This window comes from Anthonomus grandis, chromosome 15 (genome assembly GCF_022605725.1).
Source record: "Anthonomus grandis grandis chromosome 15, icAntGran1.3, whole genome shotgun sequence".
Lineage (NCBI taxonomy): Eukaryota > Metazoa > Arthropoda > Insecta > Coleoptera > Curculionidae > Anthonomus > Anthonomus grandis.
In genome coordinates, this window is record NC_065560.1 from 12,260,889 (window position 1) to 12,278,093 (window position 17,205).

General features: G+C 33.0%; 2 protein-coding genes across 33 annotated transcripts in view; both read right to left on the reverse strand.

The window, feature by feature from the left end:
- LOC126745035 (basement membrane-specific heparan sulfate proteoglycan core protein) overlaps positions 1 to 17,205 on the reverse strand; it is a 797,399-nt gene that overhangs the window by 753,674 nt on the left and 26,520 nt on the right. The gene's annotated exons all lie outside the window — the stretch shown is intronic.
- Positions 682 to 9,101, reverse strand: LOC126745038 (uncharacterized). Its single transcript, XM_050452719.1, has 3 exons — positions 8,824 to 9,101; positions 1,468 to 1,667; positions 682 to 1,411 (listed from the first exon to the last, which is right to left on the reverse strand). The coding sequence occupies exons 1-3, from the start codon at positions 9,017 to 9,019 to the stop codon at positions 1,175 to 1,177; spliced, it is 633 nt and encodes a 210-aa protein (XP_050308676.1). The 5' UTR covers positions 9,020 to 9,101; the 3' UTR covers positions 682 to 1,174.

Sequence of the window (17,205 nt, forward strand, 5' to 3'; positions counted from 1 at the left end):
ACTATCCCATCAACTCGATTTCTAATGCTGGACATTAGGGGTTAGGAGGCTGGACGACAGGTTTTGTTCTGCCTGGATTGGAGAACAACTCTTTAACAAGGTCTACTGATGTCTATAATTTGAAGGATGTTAGTATTATTGATAGTTTTATGATATTGTATACAGGTGCTATAAACCTGAAATGGCCTTGTGTAAACGTATTTTACTTTATTTAACAATCGCAATAACTAGGGTAAAATATTTGCTCCCAGGTATCTTTTACTTTTTAGGTATGTAGTATCGTATCATCTCATATCAATGATCTCGAATCCTGACGTAAGCAATACATCTATCATTCTGTCTTCTTACACGTTCCAAATATACACCACAAGTTACTTTAAGTACATTTATCGTTTTGCTACTGTTAAAAGTTTACTGTTTACAAGTTTATTGTTGTAATACATCCTGACAAGATGTTGACATATATTAAATGTAAATAAAAATAACTGGAAGTATTATAATACGCCCTCTTAAGAATTAAGGCCCTGACACTCGTAATTTAATATTAATACGAGTTTTATTGTGATAGATTTAAATATTACCTATTCTTATAAAGACCATTATAATAGTTTTTCAACCATATGGCATAAAAAATAATCCCACGTTGTCCAGTTCTATAATTAGCGCCTATAAACATCTACATTTCGCTTTGCGATAAAAATTTATTTCTGTACGGGTAATAGGCTATAAAATTCACTATACTATGTCATACTTATAAAAGACATTTTATAATTATCATTATCCTATATGAGCTGGCCGCCTTGCCGATGACCTTTGAATTGAATTTATTATGCAAATAAACAAAATTATGTTAATTGGAAGAGTTAGTTAACTACATGACGTTATATAAATTTTGAACGTTAAATAGTATAAATTATTTGATTTTATTACAAATTTGCAAATTTGATGGGCGCATAATTAGGCACATCAAATGGCAAATGTGTATTAATAATATATGATTTTTTTGATGAAATAATTTGTGGTATATTTTTTTATCTTGGTCTCCAACCTTTTAGAATTCTTCTTATAAGCGTAATAACTGTTAGTGAATTATGTAGGCCCCAAACCTACGTTGTAAGTTTCTATAATTTCTTCTTATGGTTTGATAGTTTTCTTCAATTGGATACATGAAGGTTTAAAAATCGTCCATTGAACTAAATGACAAATTTTGAGTTTTAACAGATTTACAAGACCTAGCACTCCGTATGGAATGAGTAGACACTTTTCTAGATACAGAGGCTTGAGAAATTGTGTCACTTTTTACCGAAGGTGAGCCCGAAGTTTTCCTCACTTGAAATTGCTTCTGTTGTTCTATGTATTTTACCGCAAGAGGTAAGTCGAATACAAATGGACCGTTATGACCAGGAATAACCTAAAAAGCTTTTTAATTTATTTATTACTGGTTTTATAGATTATTTATATTTATACCATAACAGTTGGCTCGATGCCTTTATGTTGATTAATGACAGGAGCCAATTTTTCAGCGGCTTCTCTAGTGACAAGAACTAGGCCGATATCCGGCCTTTCGATCATATCAAGAAACACTAGTTCTAGCTTAAATGCGTCAGTTTTCGGGTTCACTATGAAGAAATTTGGAGGTTTATCTTCTACAGCTTCCCCAATACCAGCTGAAGTAAATAAAAATATCAAAAGCATTAATTTTCTTGGTAAATTTGCAGTTTAGTTTAAACTTTTATAGAAATCAACTTGTACCAGTTAAACTTTTTATTAAAATGACTCATTTTATCAGTATTTTAATTATTATAAATGTTTGAGTATTTAAACAATTTTCTTAATGCAGACAACGAGATAACTGCAGAGACCACAATATATCAGACGGCGAAAATAGACGTAGAGGAGCCGAGCTTTCAAGAAATAATAGTGACAATCAAAAAACTCAAAAATAACAAAATTCCTGGAGGCGACACAATACCAGCAGAATGCATAAAACATGAAGGAACACCACTTCCTAAAGAATTATATAAATTAATACTAGAAATATGGAAATGGCAAGGGGTCTTCCATCCATAAAAAAGGATACCTCATGAAATGTATCAACTACAGGGAAATATAGATACTAAATGCAGCTACTACAAGATACTTCCCAATATGCTTGTGAGTCGTATATCTAGCCATATATGCAGAGCAAAGAGGCCAGCAATGGACCAGATATTCACAATCCGACAACTACTGGAGAAGCACTGAGAATTTAATAAAGACGTGCACCAGCTGTTTATTGACTTCAAACAAGCTTCCGACACCATTATATGCTACATTTTCTGAATCGCCATGGCGAACATAGATATATTATAAAAGATCCTCCCTCACTCTTACGAAGCTGCACATAAACCATACCAAATTTCGCGTTAAAGTAGCATACTACATATTAGAGGTTCCGGTTATGAATGGATTGAGACAGGGAATGGACTGTTGCCCCTACTCTTTAATATAGTCCTAGATATTGCTCAGGAAGGCAAACATCACCACGGAAGTATTTACTAACCAGAAGCCACAGATGATCTTGGTATTCGCGCACGATATTGATGCGGTCGGAAGAAGTATTGTCGTCGGAAGACGTATCGAGAGCTTCCTGAAAACCGAAAAGGAATGTAAAAAAATGGACCTCAACTTCAACGAGGAAAAAACCATGCACGTTACCCGACAACCAACTAGAGTCAGATTCGGTCAGAATACAACGATGGAAATCTATAACTTTGAATGCTTCAGACAGTTTAAATAACTGGAGCCACGATATGCTCAGACAACAACATAAACGAAAAGAATAAAACACGACTACAAGGTGGCAATAGAAAGTATGTTGCCATGCGAGCTCTCATGCAGTCCAGACCGGTGTCGAGAGTGTCAACACTGATGTACAATCATCGATCATCTGCTACGGCTGTTGAGCATTTAATAAAGCGAGCTGAAGAAAACATCCTAAGAAGAATATATGGCTCCGTCAAGGATCCAGATACGGAGCAATATCGCCTAAGGTTGAATGCAGAACTCCAGAGCCTATACCAAAAGCCGGATATAGTAAAATCAATAAAATCCCAGTATCTGAGATGAAATGGACATGTACAAAGAGCACCTGATGACCGACTTATTAAGAAATGAAAATAGGAAGAAAGAGACCGCTGAGGCGACCAAGACTTAGATGGAGCAACATAGTTTTAAAAAACCTACAGACCACGCAGATATATGACTTAAAGGAGGCCATGATGACGCGTTGTATAGCTACCAAGAAGAAGATTGTTTGAAATTAAAAAGTTTGTTACACATGCGAATTAATGTGGTAACAACAAGAGTGAATTTGATTGATTTATGAGATTATCATTAAATAATTAAATAGATGATTGGGTGGTTTGGATTTAGCTTAGGTGAAGTTACATTCACCTTACCTAGGTTATTTAAGGCTAGACAGAGTTAATGTAAAAAATGCACAGTAAAAAAGCAGGTAAAGTATCTAGGAATAATCCACAATAGACTCTAATTTAGCATAAACATATTGAGGCTGCATGCAACAAGGCAAAAAAAGTAATAAGGGGCACTAAATGCTACTCTAACTAAGTCTAGCTCTCTAGTAAAGGCAGAGTATTCAGTGCCTAATACGTAGTGTTAATAAAGGCTCTCTTGGTATTGGCAGGATTACCCCCACTTCACTTTCTAGCTGAAAAGAAGGCGAGGCTTCCAATATGGAAGAATAACAACAGCGATAAAAAGAAGCATGACGATATAATTATAGCAAAAAAGAAAAAAACACTTCAACACAATGGTTCACTGTTCATGACTCCTTTGGCAATTATTTAAAAAAAGGAAAGATGCACTGTATTTTCTTTGCAAACAGGAGGATAGAGGACAGCACACAATATTTGTGTGCACAAGTTTTACACAAATGAGAACTGCTTTTATAAATAACATTGGTACAAATAATCCAGAAAATCTACTTGAAAAATGCGATTCTCTCCGGAAAAATGGATACTTGTTGACTTTCTAACTAAACTTAATAAGATAAGAAGATACTTGAACGAGACAAGTTGTTATGGAGAGGAGATTGCTAACATGTGTGCTAATTATTTCTCTGCAGTATACTCACACCATAGTGTTAACGTCCCCACTCATGAATTATCTGCATCCAATAACCATATTCCTCACCTTTTTTAGAATATCTGATATATTTACTAAACTCTCATCCTTGAATATTAACAAGGGTCCTGGACCAGACGGTGTGCCTACTTTATTCCTAAAAAAATGTAGCTTTAATCTCTCCAGACCCTTATACCACATATTCAATCTGTCCCTTCAAACTGGGATGTTTCCAGACTATTGGAAACAGAGTTTCCTAAAGCCTATTCATAAGTCGGACGACAAAACCAGTGCTACCAACTCAGGTGTACTTTTTGTTGGATGCCTTGGAGAAGGGATATCAAGGGGATACAATATACACAGATTTCTCCAAGGCATTCAACAAGGTACCTCACAATATTTTGATGCATAAACTAAGAATTATTGGTATTGATGAACCTTTATTACCCTGGTTCAAGAGCTATTTATCTGATCGTAGACTGATTGTTAAAATTGGTAATTTTCTTTCTAAAACTTTTCAGATTCCATCTGGAGGGAGTGCCTCAAGATTCTCATTCTTTTAATATTTTTATCAATGATATAGATGAATTCTTCACTAGCTGCCTATTTTTGTTGTTTTCCGATGATCTGAAATTGAGTTGTATAATCGAGTCCTCTGATGATTGTGATAAATTACAATATGATCTAAATAATTTGGTAGTTTGGTGTGAAGGAAATGGTATAGAACTTAATCCAGCTAAATGTTAAATAATGATCTTTTGTCGACCTTCGACTACAAGATCGGTCGCTATACCCTTGAAACAGCTCTTCTTTTTAAAGATTTGGTTGTCACTTTCAATACAAGTTTACAATTTTGTCATCACTTAGATAGTGCTATCAATAAAGCTTTCCGCTTGCTTGGTTTTGTTTTGTTTGTCAGGAGATGTACTCAAAACTTCACAAGTATTGCCGAAAACACTCTACTGTGCCCTGGTCCATCCTAATCTGGAGTATCCCTGCTGTGTGTGGTCTCCTGTCTATGGGGTACATACTGATGCTCTTCAACTAGTTGAACACAAATTTTTAAAACAAATTGCATATAAATTGAATATCTGGAATAATTACAATGACGCAGATATACTTGACATGCTATATATGGCTCCCAACACTATCTGCCATAAGAGGAGGGATCTTATTACTTTTTACAATATCCTACATAGGAAATCTGGAGCTTCAGAGCTACTTCAAAAAATCAATATTCTTGCTCCACTAAGAAAACTAGAGCCATTGATAGCTTTCATTACCCAATCCACCGTACTAACTATGGTCTTAATAAGTTTCTTACTAGAACAATGAGATTAGCAAACCAACATCATGATATTGACCATTTTAAAACTTATAACAAATTCCTGCGTCAAGTTTTAGTAAGGTTAGATATTATTAATTATTATTACTTAATGATTTTTTTGTATTTTTGTATATTATCTATATTATGTATTACTAAGGTGAATTTAAAAGTTTAACAGAATTGTAATTAGGCTTTTCCCGTTTATAAATATCAATCAATCAATCAATCAATCAATCAATGTCAAGAAATTGTTACAATTTGTAGACAAAGCTGTAAAACAAAAAAGACACAAAAATGCAAACAAAACACAATTAAAAAAAAGAAAAACAAAACAAAATTTAAAAAAATAAATAAAGTAAATAAACTGATGCTAACTAAGATAGATTACGAATGGCAGATTGAAATGGGCAACAAATGAGAAAAGACAAATCTAGATATTATCAGATATTTAGTCAACTCTATATAACTATCAACTCTAATATTGTATCTGCTAAAGAGGAAAGAGTTCTTAGTAGGTCGGAGTGTATTCCAATCTCACACTACTATATGCGACAGAACAGCAATTCTCAGAGAGTTGTCTGCTTACAAATATTACCAAACATCTATAAAAACAAAGTTAGGCAAGGTTAGGTTTATCATAATACAATTACCAGTGCTATTTCTCATAGAGTAAAATTATTCTTGAAACGGAAAACCAAATCTTAGAAACATATTTTACAATGAATTGCTTAAGTTAGAACTACCAGAGGGAGTTCTTTTATTGGGTTATTCAAACGACGTTGCTGTCGTGCTACGAAATTTAAAATAAATACACAAATCCTAAAAATAGTGCAGATACAGTAGTGCCTTACGTATAATCAGCGCATACCTAACTGCTTCCACGGTCGCTGTTTTGACACCGGAAAAAACGAAAGGAAACGAAAGGAAGAAAAGGAAAAAAAGAGACAAAGTAGGGAAAAGACTATAGAGGTTTGGCAACGCAGCTGAAGAGATAATAAAACTGAAAAATGTAGATGGACAGAGCGTCTGATTTTTTAAATAGAGCCATGGATAAATCATAGTCATAGTAACGTAAACTTCTACCAATTATTAACAGAACATGGTAGTTTCAGAGGTTTCGCTTTAGAAATTAGTGAAACCGATACTAACAAATACATTTTTTATGGAAAAGTAGACACTCTTCCACTGCTCACAAGGGAAGAGTATTATCAGAATTTAGGGGAAATACTCATTTCAGATAATATAAACATTGAGTAAGGTAAGCTCATTCATCTGAAGTAATACGTTCGCGGTTCTAGATGGAGTGTGAGGATAATAAATTGAAAAAATGGAGTTTATCCCGTCGCCTTGACCGCAGTCAGACGTTCCTAGGGATACACATCTCCACATCAAGCTCAGATACTCATAGAAACGAGTTTCTCTCAAACTCAAAACAAAAGTTATGTTAGTTTAGTAAAACTAGCTTAGTTCAAAGTGGCACAATTAAATAAAACTCCTATTCAACAGAAGAGGAGGACTAGAACTGGATAATGTGGTAGAAACAAAAATTAGAGTCAATAGAAAATTGGAAATTTAATAGAGACATTTCTATGCAAGGTATAAATAAATTAACTTAATACAAACTATCTATAGAATATATAACACAGGGTTAAAGTAAACGGGATGCCATAATATAAAGACAGACAGACCAGGAAAACTCAAATTTCTCTATAGGGGCTATGTTTTAGTAAGGATGGAGTTTTGGGTAGGAGATCTCTAGAGCAAACCCAATAGGCAGTCCGCCCAAGTACATTTCATCGCTGTAAAAAAACGGTGTTATATTGGTTTGGGCTAAACCAGGTTACGTTAGGTTTTCGAAATTTTTATAGGTTGTGGCAATATTTAGGTAACTCTTGCCCGATATACGAGGCAAAAAACGAAAAGCCCTAGCGAGCACGGGAATGTCGGTCATACTATATGCAGCACCACTTTGGACGGACCACCAGAAAGGATGATACAGTGCAAACGAAAGCTAAATGGATAATTGCAGATCTTCTACCAATAGGTCTATGCGCATGGCAGGAAAAATAGTAAACATACAAATGTTGGTGTGGCAGGCCACGCATTTTTTAAGAAATGTATATACAAGATCAAAAAACTATAGATAACAAATGCTAATACTGCTCGGAAATAGATACACCCAAACACTTTTTGTCTAAACGTGAGAATTGAGGAAAAAATGAAGTACGGCTAAAACTAATGCTAAGAGACGGGACTGAATTTATGGCGGAGATAATGAAAGCGAAATAAGAGAAGAAGCGTAGCCTTAAAGTAGGATCAAGATCCTACAAGACAATACCAGAAGTAATGCGCCATAAGAGATTCCAGGTGAAAAGGGTTTTAGTGGGTCGAAAACATGCCGAGATTAGTCTCTCCATTTCCACACTCTTCTAGATCCAGATCCCAATATATGGAGGGTCTGTTTACAGATTTCCCAACTAACTATAAAAAAAAGTTAGGCTAGGTTAGGTTGGGTTGGATTGGGTTAGAGATACAGCGGCTCTTACACTTGTAAATGTTACATATGAAATGAAGGATCGTTTATCTTTTTAATAAAAAAAAAACAAACAATTAAAATGTAAGAAAAAATTGTAATATTTTTGGTTTAGTAATACGAATATCAAATAATAAGAAATTCACTGATAAGAAATTCCAAGTGAAAACCACAATTTATAATTGACCTAATAACTGTCTACTTTTACCCAAATGTTATAAAATTTCATCAAGGACTGCCAAATATCCTTAAAGGAAATTGGCATTTTCAAAAGTTCTCTAAAAAATGTCTAGTTTATTTCACAGCCGTAGAAAAATTGGCTTAGAAAGTTGCCGGTTCTTATTATTTCCAGAGAAATCATATTGTTAGGTTGGGTTCGGTTGCAGTTGAGATTATGCTGGGTTCACTTTGGTTTGAATTATTGGGTTAAGTAGGTACAGCATTACCGGAAATAGAAAATTAATATATTTGTTTTAATTCATTTCTGCAAAATGGTCGTAATCGAATAGACAATTTATATAATATAATCCTATAATCCTAACATTATAGCTATTTATTCAATTATCCTAAATAGGTTAGATAAAAAGCCAATTAAGTCAACGTTCAAACTTAAATAAGACCAATTGATAAACTGTAAAAAAATGGTTTTTCTTATATTATTCATTTAATGAATGTACTGAGTTGATATTCGATACCTGCTAATATTTACTGATATTAGCAATTAACTCCACTTTCAGTTTTACTCTAAAATGAGTCATTTTAACATAAAAATCCCACTGAAATAAACTGATTTTAACAAAACTTGCAGAACTACGAGTTTCTCCTAATCATACTTTACCTAAAATAAATCCTGCACAAGTATCTTCATCTCCAATAATGCCTATAAGCTGGGGCTCTCCTACATATTGAGTACTATCTCTAGAAGTTAAAGAACCGGAGGAGAAATATTGTATGTTAAAAGATGAATTGTCATTGAGGAGGTTGCCTGTTGTACTGTCAAACGCTCCTGCAAACGAATCTGAATCTTGATGCATGTTTTTTTTTTTTAATTTTCTTAAGAATGAAATTTAGACTGTAAATTTTGAAAATATTGTTGACGTACGTGACTTTTAGGTTAAATCTGACAAAGACACTTAAAATCAAGATACAAATTAATTAGTATCAGATTTATAGTCAACTTACTATGACCATATTATATTTGCCTAATAGATGATGAAGAAGACAGAAATGCCTGAAATTAGTACTACCTATTTGAAGAAAAACAGCTAGCATTTAGTGACCTCATCAAAGTCAAAGATCCTAATCATCATCTAATTAACACTAAATTTAATATTGGTACAACCATATCAAATAATCACCCACATGAGCTAAAAAAAATTGGGCACGTTACCCCTTAGTGCAGGTAATCCCACAATAGCTGATGTCGATGATTTATATGGTTCATATGATGCGATGGCAGCCAAGAACTGTGAAGAGCATCTTACGGTCAAGTGTTATGATTGATGTAAAACCTTGGGATAATGAGATTTATACTCAAGAATCAGAGAGATACATGAAGAAAATCCAGATGGAATCATTACAACCATATAAAATAATTAACCAATGAAGCCAATGAATTTAAAAAAATCAACGCTTCACTCCTGAATATAGGTGACGACGATTATAATCACTGGCAGCCAAGAACTGTAATGGGCTTACTTCCAAGCAACATCATCTGATTGCTAAGTCAAATTTATGCTTGACTTAGCACTCAGATGTAAAGCCTTGGGATGCTGAGATTGATATTAAAGAATCAGAGAGGTAGGTGAGAACAATATTAATAAATAACTAAACACCGATGAACTAAAAACTAAATATATGACGTGTTTCAAATTCGATCCTTAACATGGGTATCTCGGAATCTATAAAAGATAAGAAGATGGAGATAAGAATATTTTCGAAGACATTCGAAAAAATACAAAATTTTGAAAAACCAAGTTTTTTTTCTTATCCGATTATAAATAATTTGCACTTTTGCATTGCTACTTTTTTCGTGCTACATGGTGGTATTTTTAGATATTTAATACGACGTTTATTCTTTCGCCAAACATATTTTTTTTTCCTATAAGCGCCATATTTGATATTTCTAAATATTTGCAAAATTCGCTTTTTAATAATGTATCACTAATATATATACAGTATATTTTTAATTTTTAAAAGCGTGAATTTTTGGAAAAAACTAAATGACACGTTATAAATCCAAGTTAGACAGAAATACTAACAATGCAATACCGTAGTGTGCACACGCATTACTTCAGGATTACACCTTTATTATTTTCGAAACACCTGCAAATATTTTAAAAGAGCCTAAATTAATCTATTCACTCAATAAAAATTAGGGAAACTATAACAACAGCTTCATTTTATATTGGGTTTAACGACACGTGTTAGTAAATATCTTGATGAAACCAAACTGTATAGTAATTTTCTAAAGAAATTATGTTATCCAAATAGTCTTTAAAATCGGGTCCTCAAAACTGATTAGAAGAATCTCGGTTAAAGAGTTCTTTTAATAAAATAAGTACCCAAAATTCGGTTTTATGAATACCTGTCCAAAAATTTAGGCTAAATCGCACTTGTGCCCGAATTTTCAAGAATTGTCGGGGATTATTCTGGCTCCAAATGCGTTTATTATATCTGTTAAAAATGTCACAGTTTGTAAATCTACTTTCATCGGGCCAGATTACATTCTCAAGAAAATAGGGGTAATCAGTATTTTTTTGCGCTAGCCAGTTACAAAAAAAAACACTCGTATTTCAGCAACATCAGGAAGCAGTTTTTGAGCTAAATAAATTTTTTATGGCTTAAATCTCCTTTTTTTAAGTTGTTTTTAACCACTTGTATTATAATAATAAATTTCTGGGTTCATATTTATCTAGAAAGTATTTTTTTATGTAGCGCAATAAGTACAAAAATCGCTAATCCATACCTCTTTCTGTAAGTTTTTTTTAGTTTCTTCATATTTATTTTTAGGCTTATTAAAAAACCAAACATATCAAGATTTTATCCAAAGTTTTAAATAAAGTATGATGCGATTGTTGTCGCTCCGGATACATCAACAAATACATTTCTGACGTTCTAGTGACAGTTCTATCGTGTTTATAATAAACTCGTAATAATCATATCTCGCTTTTCTTCATTCGTAAAAGCCATAATTGCTTAAATTATTAGTTACACTTTGTACTAAAATACTACCAAATCATACAAATATTTAAAATATATTATATTTATAACAGTTATCACAGACTACTGCGGTAAATTTAGTTTTTTCCAAAAATGCGGGTGTTTACAAAAAACAAATATTACTTAATACATCGTTAAATAGGTAATTTTGCAGACATTTTAAAAATATAAAAATCCAATATGAAGCCTATATAAAAAGACAGAATTGATGATAGTTGGCAAAAGACGAAACGTCGTACTAAAAATCCAAATGCACCATCATGTAGCACGACAAAAGTGGAAATGAAAAAGTGCAAATTACTTTAAAATCGGATAAAATATAAGCCCTGAAAAAATTAAAATCCATTTTTCAAATTTCATATTTTTTCGGATATCTTCGGAATAGAGTTGTTACAGTGGAACTGGACCTGTTCTTTTGGAATAAGTTTCAGCGGGCTATTCCGCGTACCTATTACCAAAAATCAGAAATACCTGTTCCGAGTACGCCAGTTCATGTAAAATAATGATGGCGATTTGCTTCCGAATAATACGAATCAGTCTCAATACTCGCATTGTCAAATTAGTTTTGACTTGGCGATTCTGCGGACAGTGTATTGTAGAAAAAATCAGAATAGCAAAGTTATTCCGAGTTTTTTATTAAATTAGTACAGTTACTTGGTTTTATTGAGTCAGTATTTATTTTTAGATAATAGGTATAGGTACCTATATCCTAAAAAGGCGCTAAATTTCAATCAAAAGAAAGGTTAATGGCGAACAATATTAAATAAAAATAAACAAAACTAAATGATACAAAATATGTATTATTTAAAAAAGTAACAAAAACAAAAATTCAAAAATAAAAGAGTAAAAACTTTGGGAATGTTTTTTTACTTTTTCTACTTACAAAATTTGGTGGTAATGTTCAAAAATAATAAATTTTCTAGATGTTTTGCCTTAAGACGACGGCGACGGTCACTTAAAATTTCACCTGCTTTTGAAAATAAACATTCACATGGGACCGACGTCGCAACAGCACATAATTTTTGTTTAGCAAGTACACTTAAATTGGGATATATATATCCATGTTCCCTCCACCATTCCAATGGGTCCTTTTTTTCGATCCAGAATAGCGTCCTCCATATACCTGCACTTCTAAGATTGTCCTAGAGGTAGAACTACTGGGCATTTGAATTTTTTTTTAGAAGTAATTTTGTCAAATATATAATATATGTTAAATTATCTTTTACATTGCTTGTAGATACTTGTTGAGCCTCAAGTATTTTTACCGGATCTTTTTTATAAATAATGTCACTTACCTCTGCTATATAATATTCTTCTGTACTCTTTCTAAAGCGTCATTATTTTTAATTGCCAATCTCTTAAAACGTGGGTCTAAGTATGTGGTTACTACCAATGAATTACTAAATTCCACATTTCCCACTATATTACGAAGGCCGCTTTGCAATTTTTTAATTATTGTCTTGGCAGATGTGCTCTTTTAGAAGCTCACTGCGTACATCTAAAAGAAGGGCCCATTTATCTCCACCTCGCAACCACATCCTGTAGAAGTTTCTTAGGGGTTTTTAAACCAATATTCTCCTGAAACTTCATTAATCAAACTATAGTTTTCACTTTCTCTAGAGTGCCTGCTACTTCGGTGAGTAAATCGCGAACTAGGAAATTAAGAGTATGGGCGTAGTATCCGAAAAACTTCCATCCCAGCTCATTTGTAATGGCACTTTTCACATTGGCCGCATTATCAGATATTGCTAAAATATTTTTTTTCAATACCCCATTCCTCTGCTATGGTTCTTAGTTCCGCATTTAGATTGACACTTGTATGAGACTGATCAAATACGGCGCATTTCAGAAGTATGGTTTGAATATAAAATTTTTTATCTATGAAGTGTATTGTGACTCCCATAAAGTTTTCATTGTTTGCGGAAGTCGAACAATCTGTTGCCAAACAAACTGCCATTACATCTTTGACCAGCTCTTTACGTTAAACTGAACATTGTTCGTAAATACTTGAAATTATTGTTCTAGAAATTACCGTCTACTGGGAAGTTCGTAAGATGGATTTAGGGCTTTGGTGTATTGCCGAAACCCTACATCCTCAACTACGCTATATGGCTGAAAATCTTTATAAAATTGTTTTAATAACAAATCGTCAATTTTTTTCTTTGAGGCTGTATTGAATCTTTTGGGCACAAATGAGGAAATTTTTGACTGATTTTTTGAAAACTTATGGTTTCCTTCTTCCTTTTTTGCTATGTGGCAAATAATACTTGTACTGGATGAGCAGGTGGACGTCGGTGTCCACAAAAGCTAAAAAATACAGAACTAAAAATACATGCAAAAAAAAACTCGCCGCCCCGTCATTCAATCATTCTTTTCGGCGGAAATCAAAGTGACTGCTGCAATATGTACCGTTAACAGCAGTTTTTCGAGAAGAAATGAACAATCTATATTATTATGAAGGATCTTATGTGTAAACAACAAGCAGGCCACGGTTCTTCTGGAAGTAAGTTTTTTTAAATTAAATTCTGTCAAAAGGTTTTCATAAGATATATCCATCAGATACACGCCATGTTTTCTATAGTACAAATACCGCAAAAACCTTTTTTTTGTACTTTTTCTAACATTTGTTCGTAAACCGAATAGAATGGACACCAAACAATCGAGGCATATTCCAATATGCTGCGAACATATACATAATAGAGAGGAGTAATGGTCTTTAAATTAGTAAAGTTACAGGCATTACGAATTATAAATCCTAAAATCTTAAATGCCTTATTAACAACTGTGTTAATATGAGCATCTATATATAGTCGAAAACTACTCCCAAGTCTTTTATTTCTGTTTTACATTGTAAGACATTAGTACCCATTTTATAATTGTAATTAATTGACACTTTTTTTCTAGTAAAATTTACTGCAATACACTTTTCAACATTAAAAGATAATTTGTTTTGTTTTGCCCAAAGTATTACTCTATTCAGGTCATGCTGAAGGAGTTCGCAGTCCTTAATACTATTAATTGCTCTATAAAATTTAAAATCATCGGCAAATATTTTGCCATCACAATATTTTAAGCACAATAATAGATCGTTGATAAGACATAAGAAAAGCAATGGCCCCAGGTTAGACCCCTGAGGCACCCCTGACAAAGCGACAAAACTTCGAGATGTACACCCTCTATATACTACATACTGTATCCTTGATTGCAAGAATGAAGCAAGCAACTGCAGAAGATAGCGATAAGCCAAACCAATCTAGCTTTCTTAATAAAATGTCGTGGTTGACTCTATCGAACGCTTTAGAAAAATCGGTATATAACATCTACCTGTACGTTAGAGTCAACCAGGCCATTCAGCTTCTGCAAAAATGTGGTTAAATTTGTGATTGTTGACCTCTTGTTCATAAAACCGTGCTGTTTTTCAGTGATAACACCGATTATATGATTATAAATTTTGTTATATATTGATTCAAAAACTTTGCTTGGACAACAAATTAATGCTACAGGTCTATAATTTGAAATATCAGCCTTGTCACCACTTTTAAATATAGGAGTTATTTTTGAAGTTTTCCATAAATCTGGATACATTTTTTTCCAATATTAGGTTAAATATTATTAATAAGGGCTCAATTAGAAAATCAATATATGCTTTAAAGATATAGGGTGATATCTTATCTGGCCCGACCGATTTTTTAGGTTTTAATTTTTTTACGGCGACCTTAATATCTTCCACAATAATACCCTTTACAAGCAAAGTCGCATTTGTCAGAGGAACCGCCGGAGTAAAATCCAGGATGTAGCCAGAGGGATCTGATTGAACAATACTAGAAAAATGCGAGGCAAAAGCGTCAGCGATATCTCTGCTCTCGATTATTTCCTGGTCTCTGTATAACATTAGTGTATTGGATTAATAAGTAAGTACCTCACTTTGTAGAACTTGTGTACCTCCAGAAGTTACTAGGGTCGCTAGCTATTTTTGTTTCTACCCACTCTATGTATTTTTTATATGCAATTTTAATGTCACTTTTTACTTTACTTCTGATATAAATGAAATTTGCTTTATCAGCGAGACTATTACATTTTTTGTACTTTTTTTTCCTTAATCTTTCCTTTCTTTTTAAATTTAAAATCATTTCTTTAGTAAACCACGGTAGGTAATCCTTTTTACATTCACGTGCCATTGGTACACATTTATCCAAAATATCATATAATTTTTTGAAAAAAATATTTGTTACTTGGTTTACATCAGAACTGCTTTTTAGATCATCAACATTGCGTTTATAGTTAGAATTGTCCTTGTTATATTTTTAATATTTTTATATTCAATATCTGTTTACTTTATTATAAATTTTGGAAGTCGCGCCGCAGTTACAATAATAGAATAAAATAGTATAGCACTAAATATTTTCTTAATGCATGTTAAACTATAAAATATATCAAAATTAAATATTAAGGAACAAAACGTTAATTAACAAAAAAGACATACCTCATCTAAATACAAAACTACACACTTACGATCACGAACATAAATAAAATATATCCTGAATAAATGTCTTTGCTTTCAATAAAACCTTTTAGTTGGGGATATTTTAAATATTTAATTATATCAATAGAATGTATAAAATTGGAGAAATAATAAATGGTGCTTGGTGATAAATTCAATTTTAATAATTGAGTAATCTTTAGTAAGTTTATTATACAGTGACCGCTTAAAGTTCCGTATAAATTTGATAAAAACTAGAGACATGATTTTTTGAGAAAACGCTCGGACCCGTCCATTTTTATTTTAAATTGCGCATTATTTCACATAAATTTTTGTATACTAGGTGGAACAAAAAAAAAAGATATGATGTCATCGGTCATTTTTTTAAATGGAATGCTATATTTTTTATTGCATTTATGAAATATAGGCGAAATCTTAAGCAAGTTTCGTATAACACACCTTATCTCAAAACCCAACTGTTTCCGAAATATATACATTTAAATAACAAGAAAACTAATAAGTACGTTTATTTACAAATGAAGGTAAAATCGAGGATAAAAATAATGTTATAAACACTGCCAATTGTTTCTATTTCCATGGTTGCACTGGTAAAGAATCTCTATTTTCGAATGTCACTGTCAGTTCGAAAATTAATAGTTTTTATCAGAATAAATTATGGCTAATTTAACGGAAACCCAACGAATTGAAATTTTGATGATGCTAGGATACGGGGATCAAGTGCGCACGCAAAAAGAAGTAAGTGAACTGTTTAATGCCAAATACCCAAACCATCCTATTTCTGAGTCAATAGTTAGTAGAATAGAGCAAAAATTCATAAGTTGGGTCATGTTAGGGATTTGCCAAGATCAGGTCGTCCAAAAATTTCTGAAGAAACAAAATTGAACGTTCTGCTCTCCGTCGAAGAAAATCCAAACAATGCAACTTCACAAATTTCAGTTGATAATAATAAGACGCATCTTAAAAGCAAATGAATACCACCCTAACAAAATTAGACTAATACACGAATTAAATGAGGACGATCCTGATCGAAAAAACCAATTTTGCGAGCAAATGATGAACATTTGCAATAAAAACCGTCAGTTTGTGTTACGAGTTTTGTTTTCGGATGAAGCAACTTTTTGTTTAAACGGTTTCGTAAATCGGAAAAATTATCGGTACTGGTCAGTGTCAAATCCACACTGGGTAACTGAGGCTCATACAAAGTACCGTAAATCTATTAATGTTTGGGCTGGTATCGTGGAAAATAAAGTAATAGGGCCATACTTTTTCGAAGAAAACTTAACAGGACAACGCTACTTGAATTTTCTGCAAGAAGATCTTATCCTTGCTTTGGCTGCCCTATACCCAGACGAACAACAGGGTCTTGTTCTGTCCCAACAGATAATTTGTGGTTTCAGCAAGACGGCGTTACTTGGATACAGTGTTCCCAAGAAGATGGATAGGACGAAGAGGGCCAATAGAGTGGCCGGCCAGGTTACCAGACCTAAATCCCTGCGA

What these genes read in the sequence shown, in the direction of transcription:
- LOC126745038 (XM_050452719.1), bottom strand. Translation starts at nt 9,019, where the DNA reads ATGCATCAAGATTCAGATTCGTTTGCAGGAGCGTTTGACAGTACAACA. An exon ending in TTGTGCAGGATTTATTTTAG is followed by an intron (nt 1,668 to 8,823) that starts GTAAAGTATGAT and finishes TATTTACTTCAG; the next exon opens with CTGGTATTGGGGAAGCTGTA. An exon ending in GCATCGAGCCAACTGTTATG is followed by an intron (nt 1,412 to 1,467) that starts GTATAAATATAA and finishes AAAGCTTTTTAG; the next exon opens with GTTATTCCTGGTCATAACGG.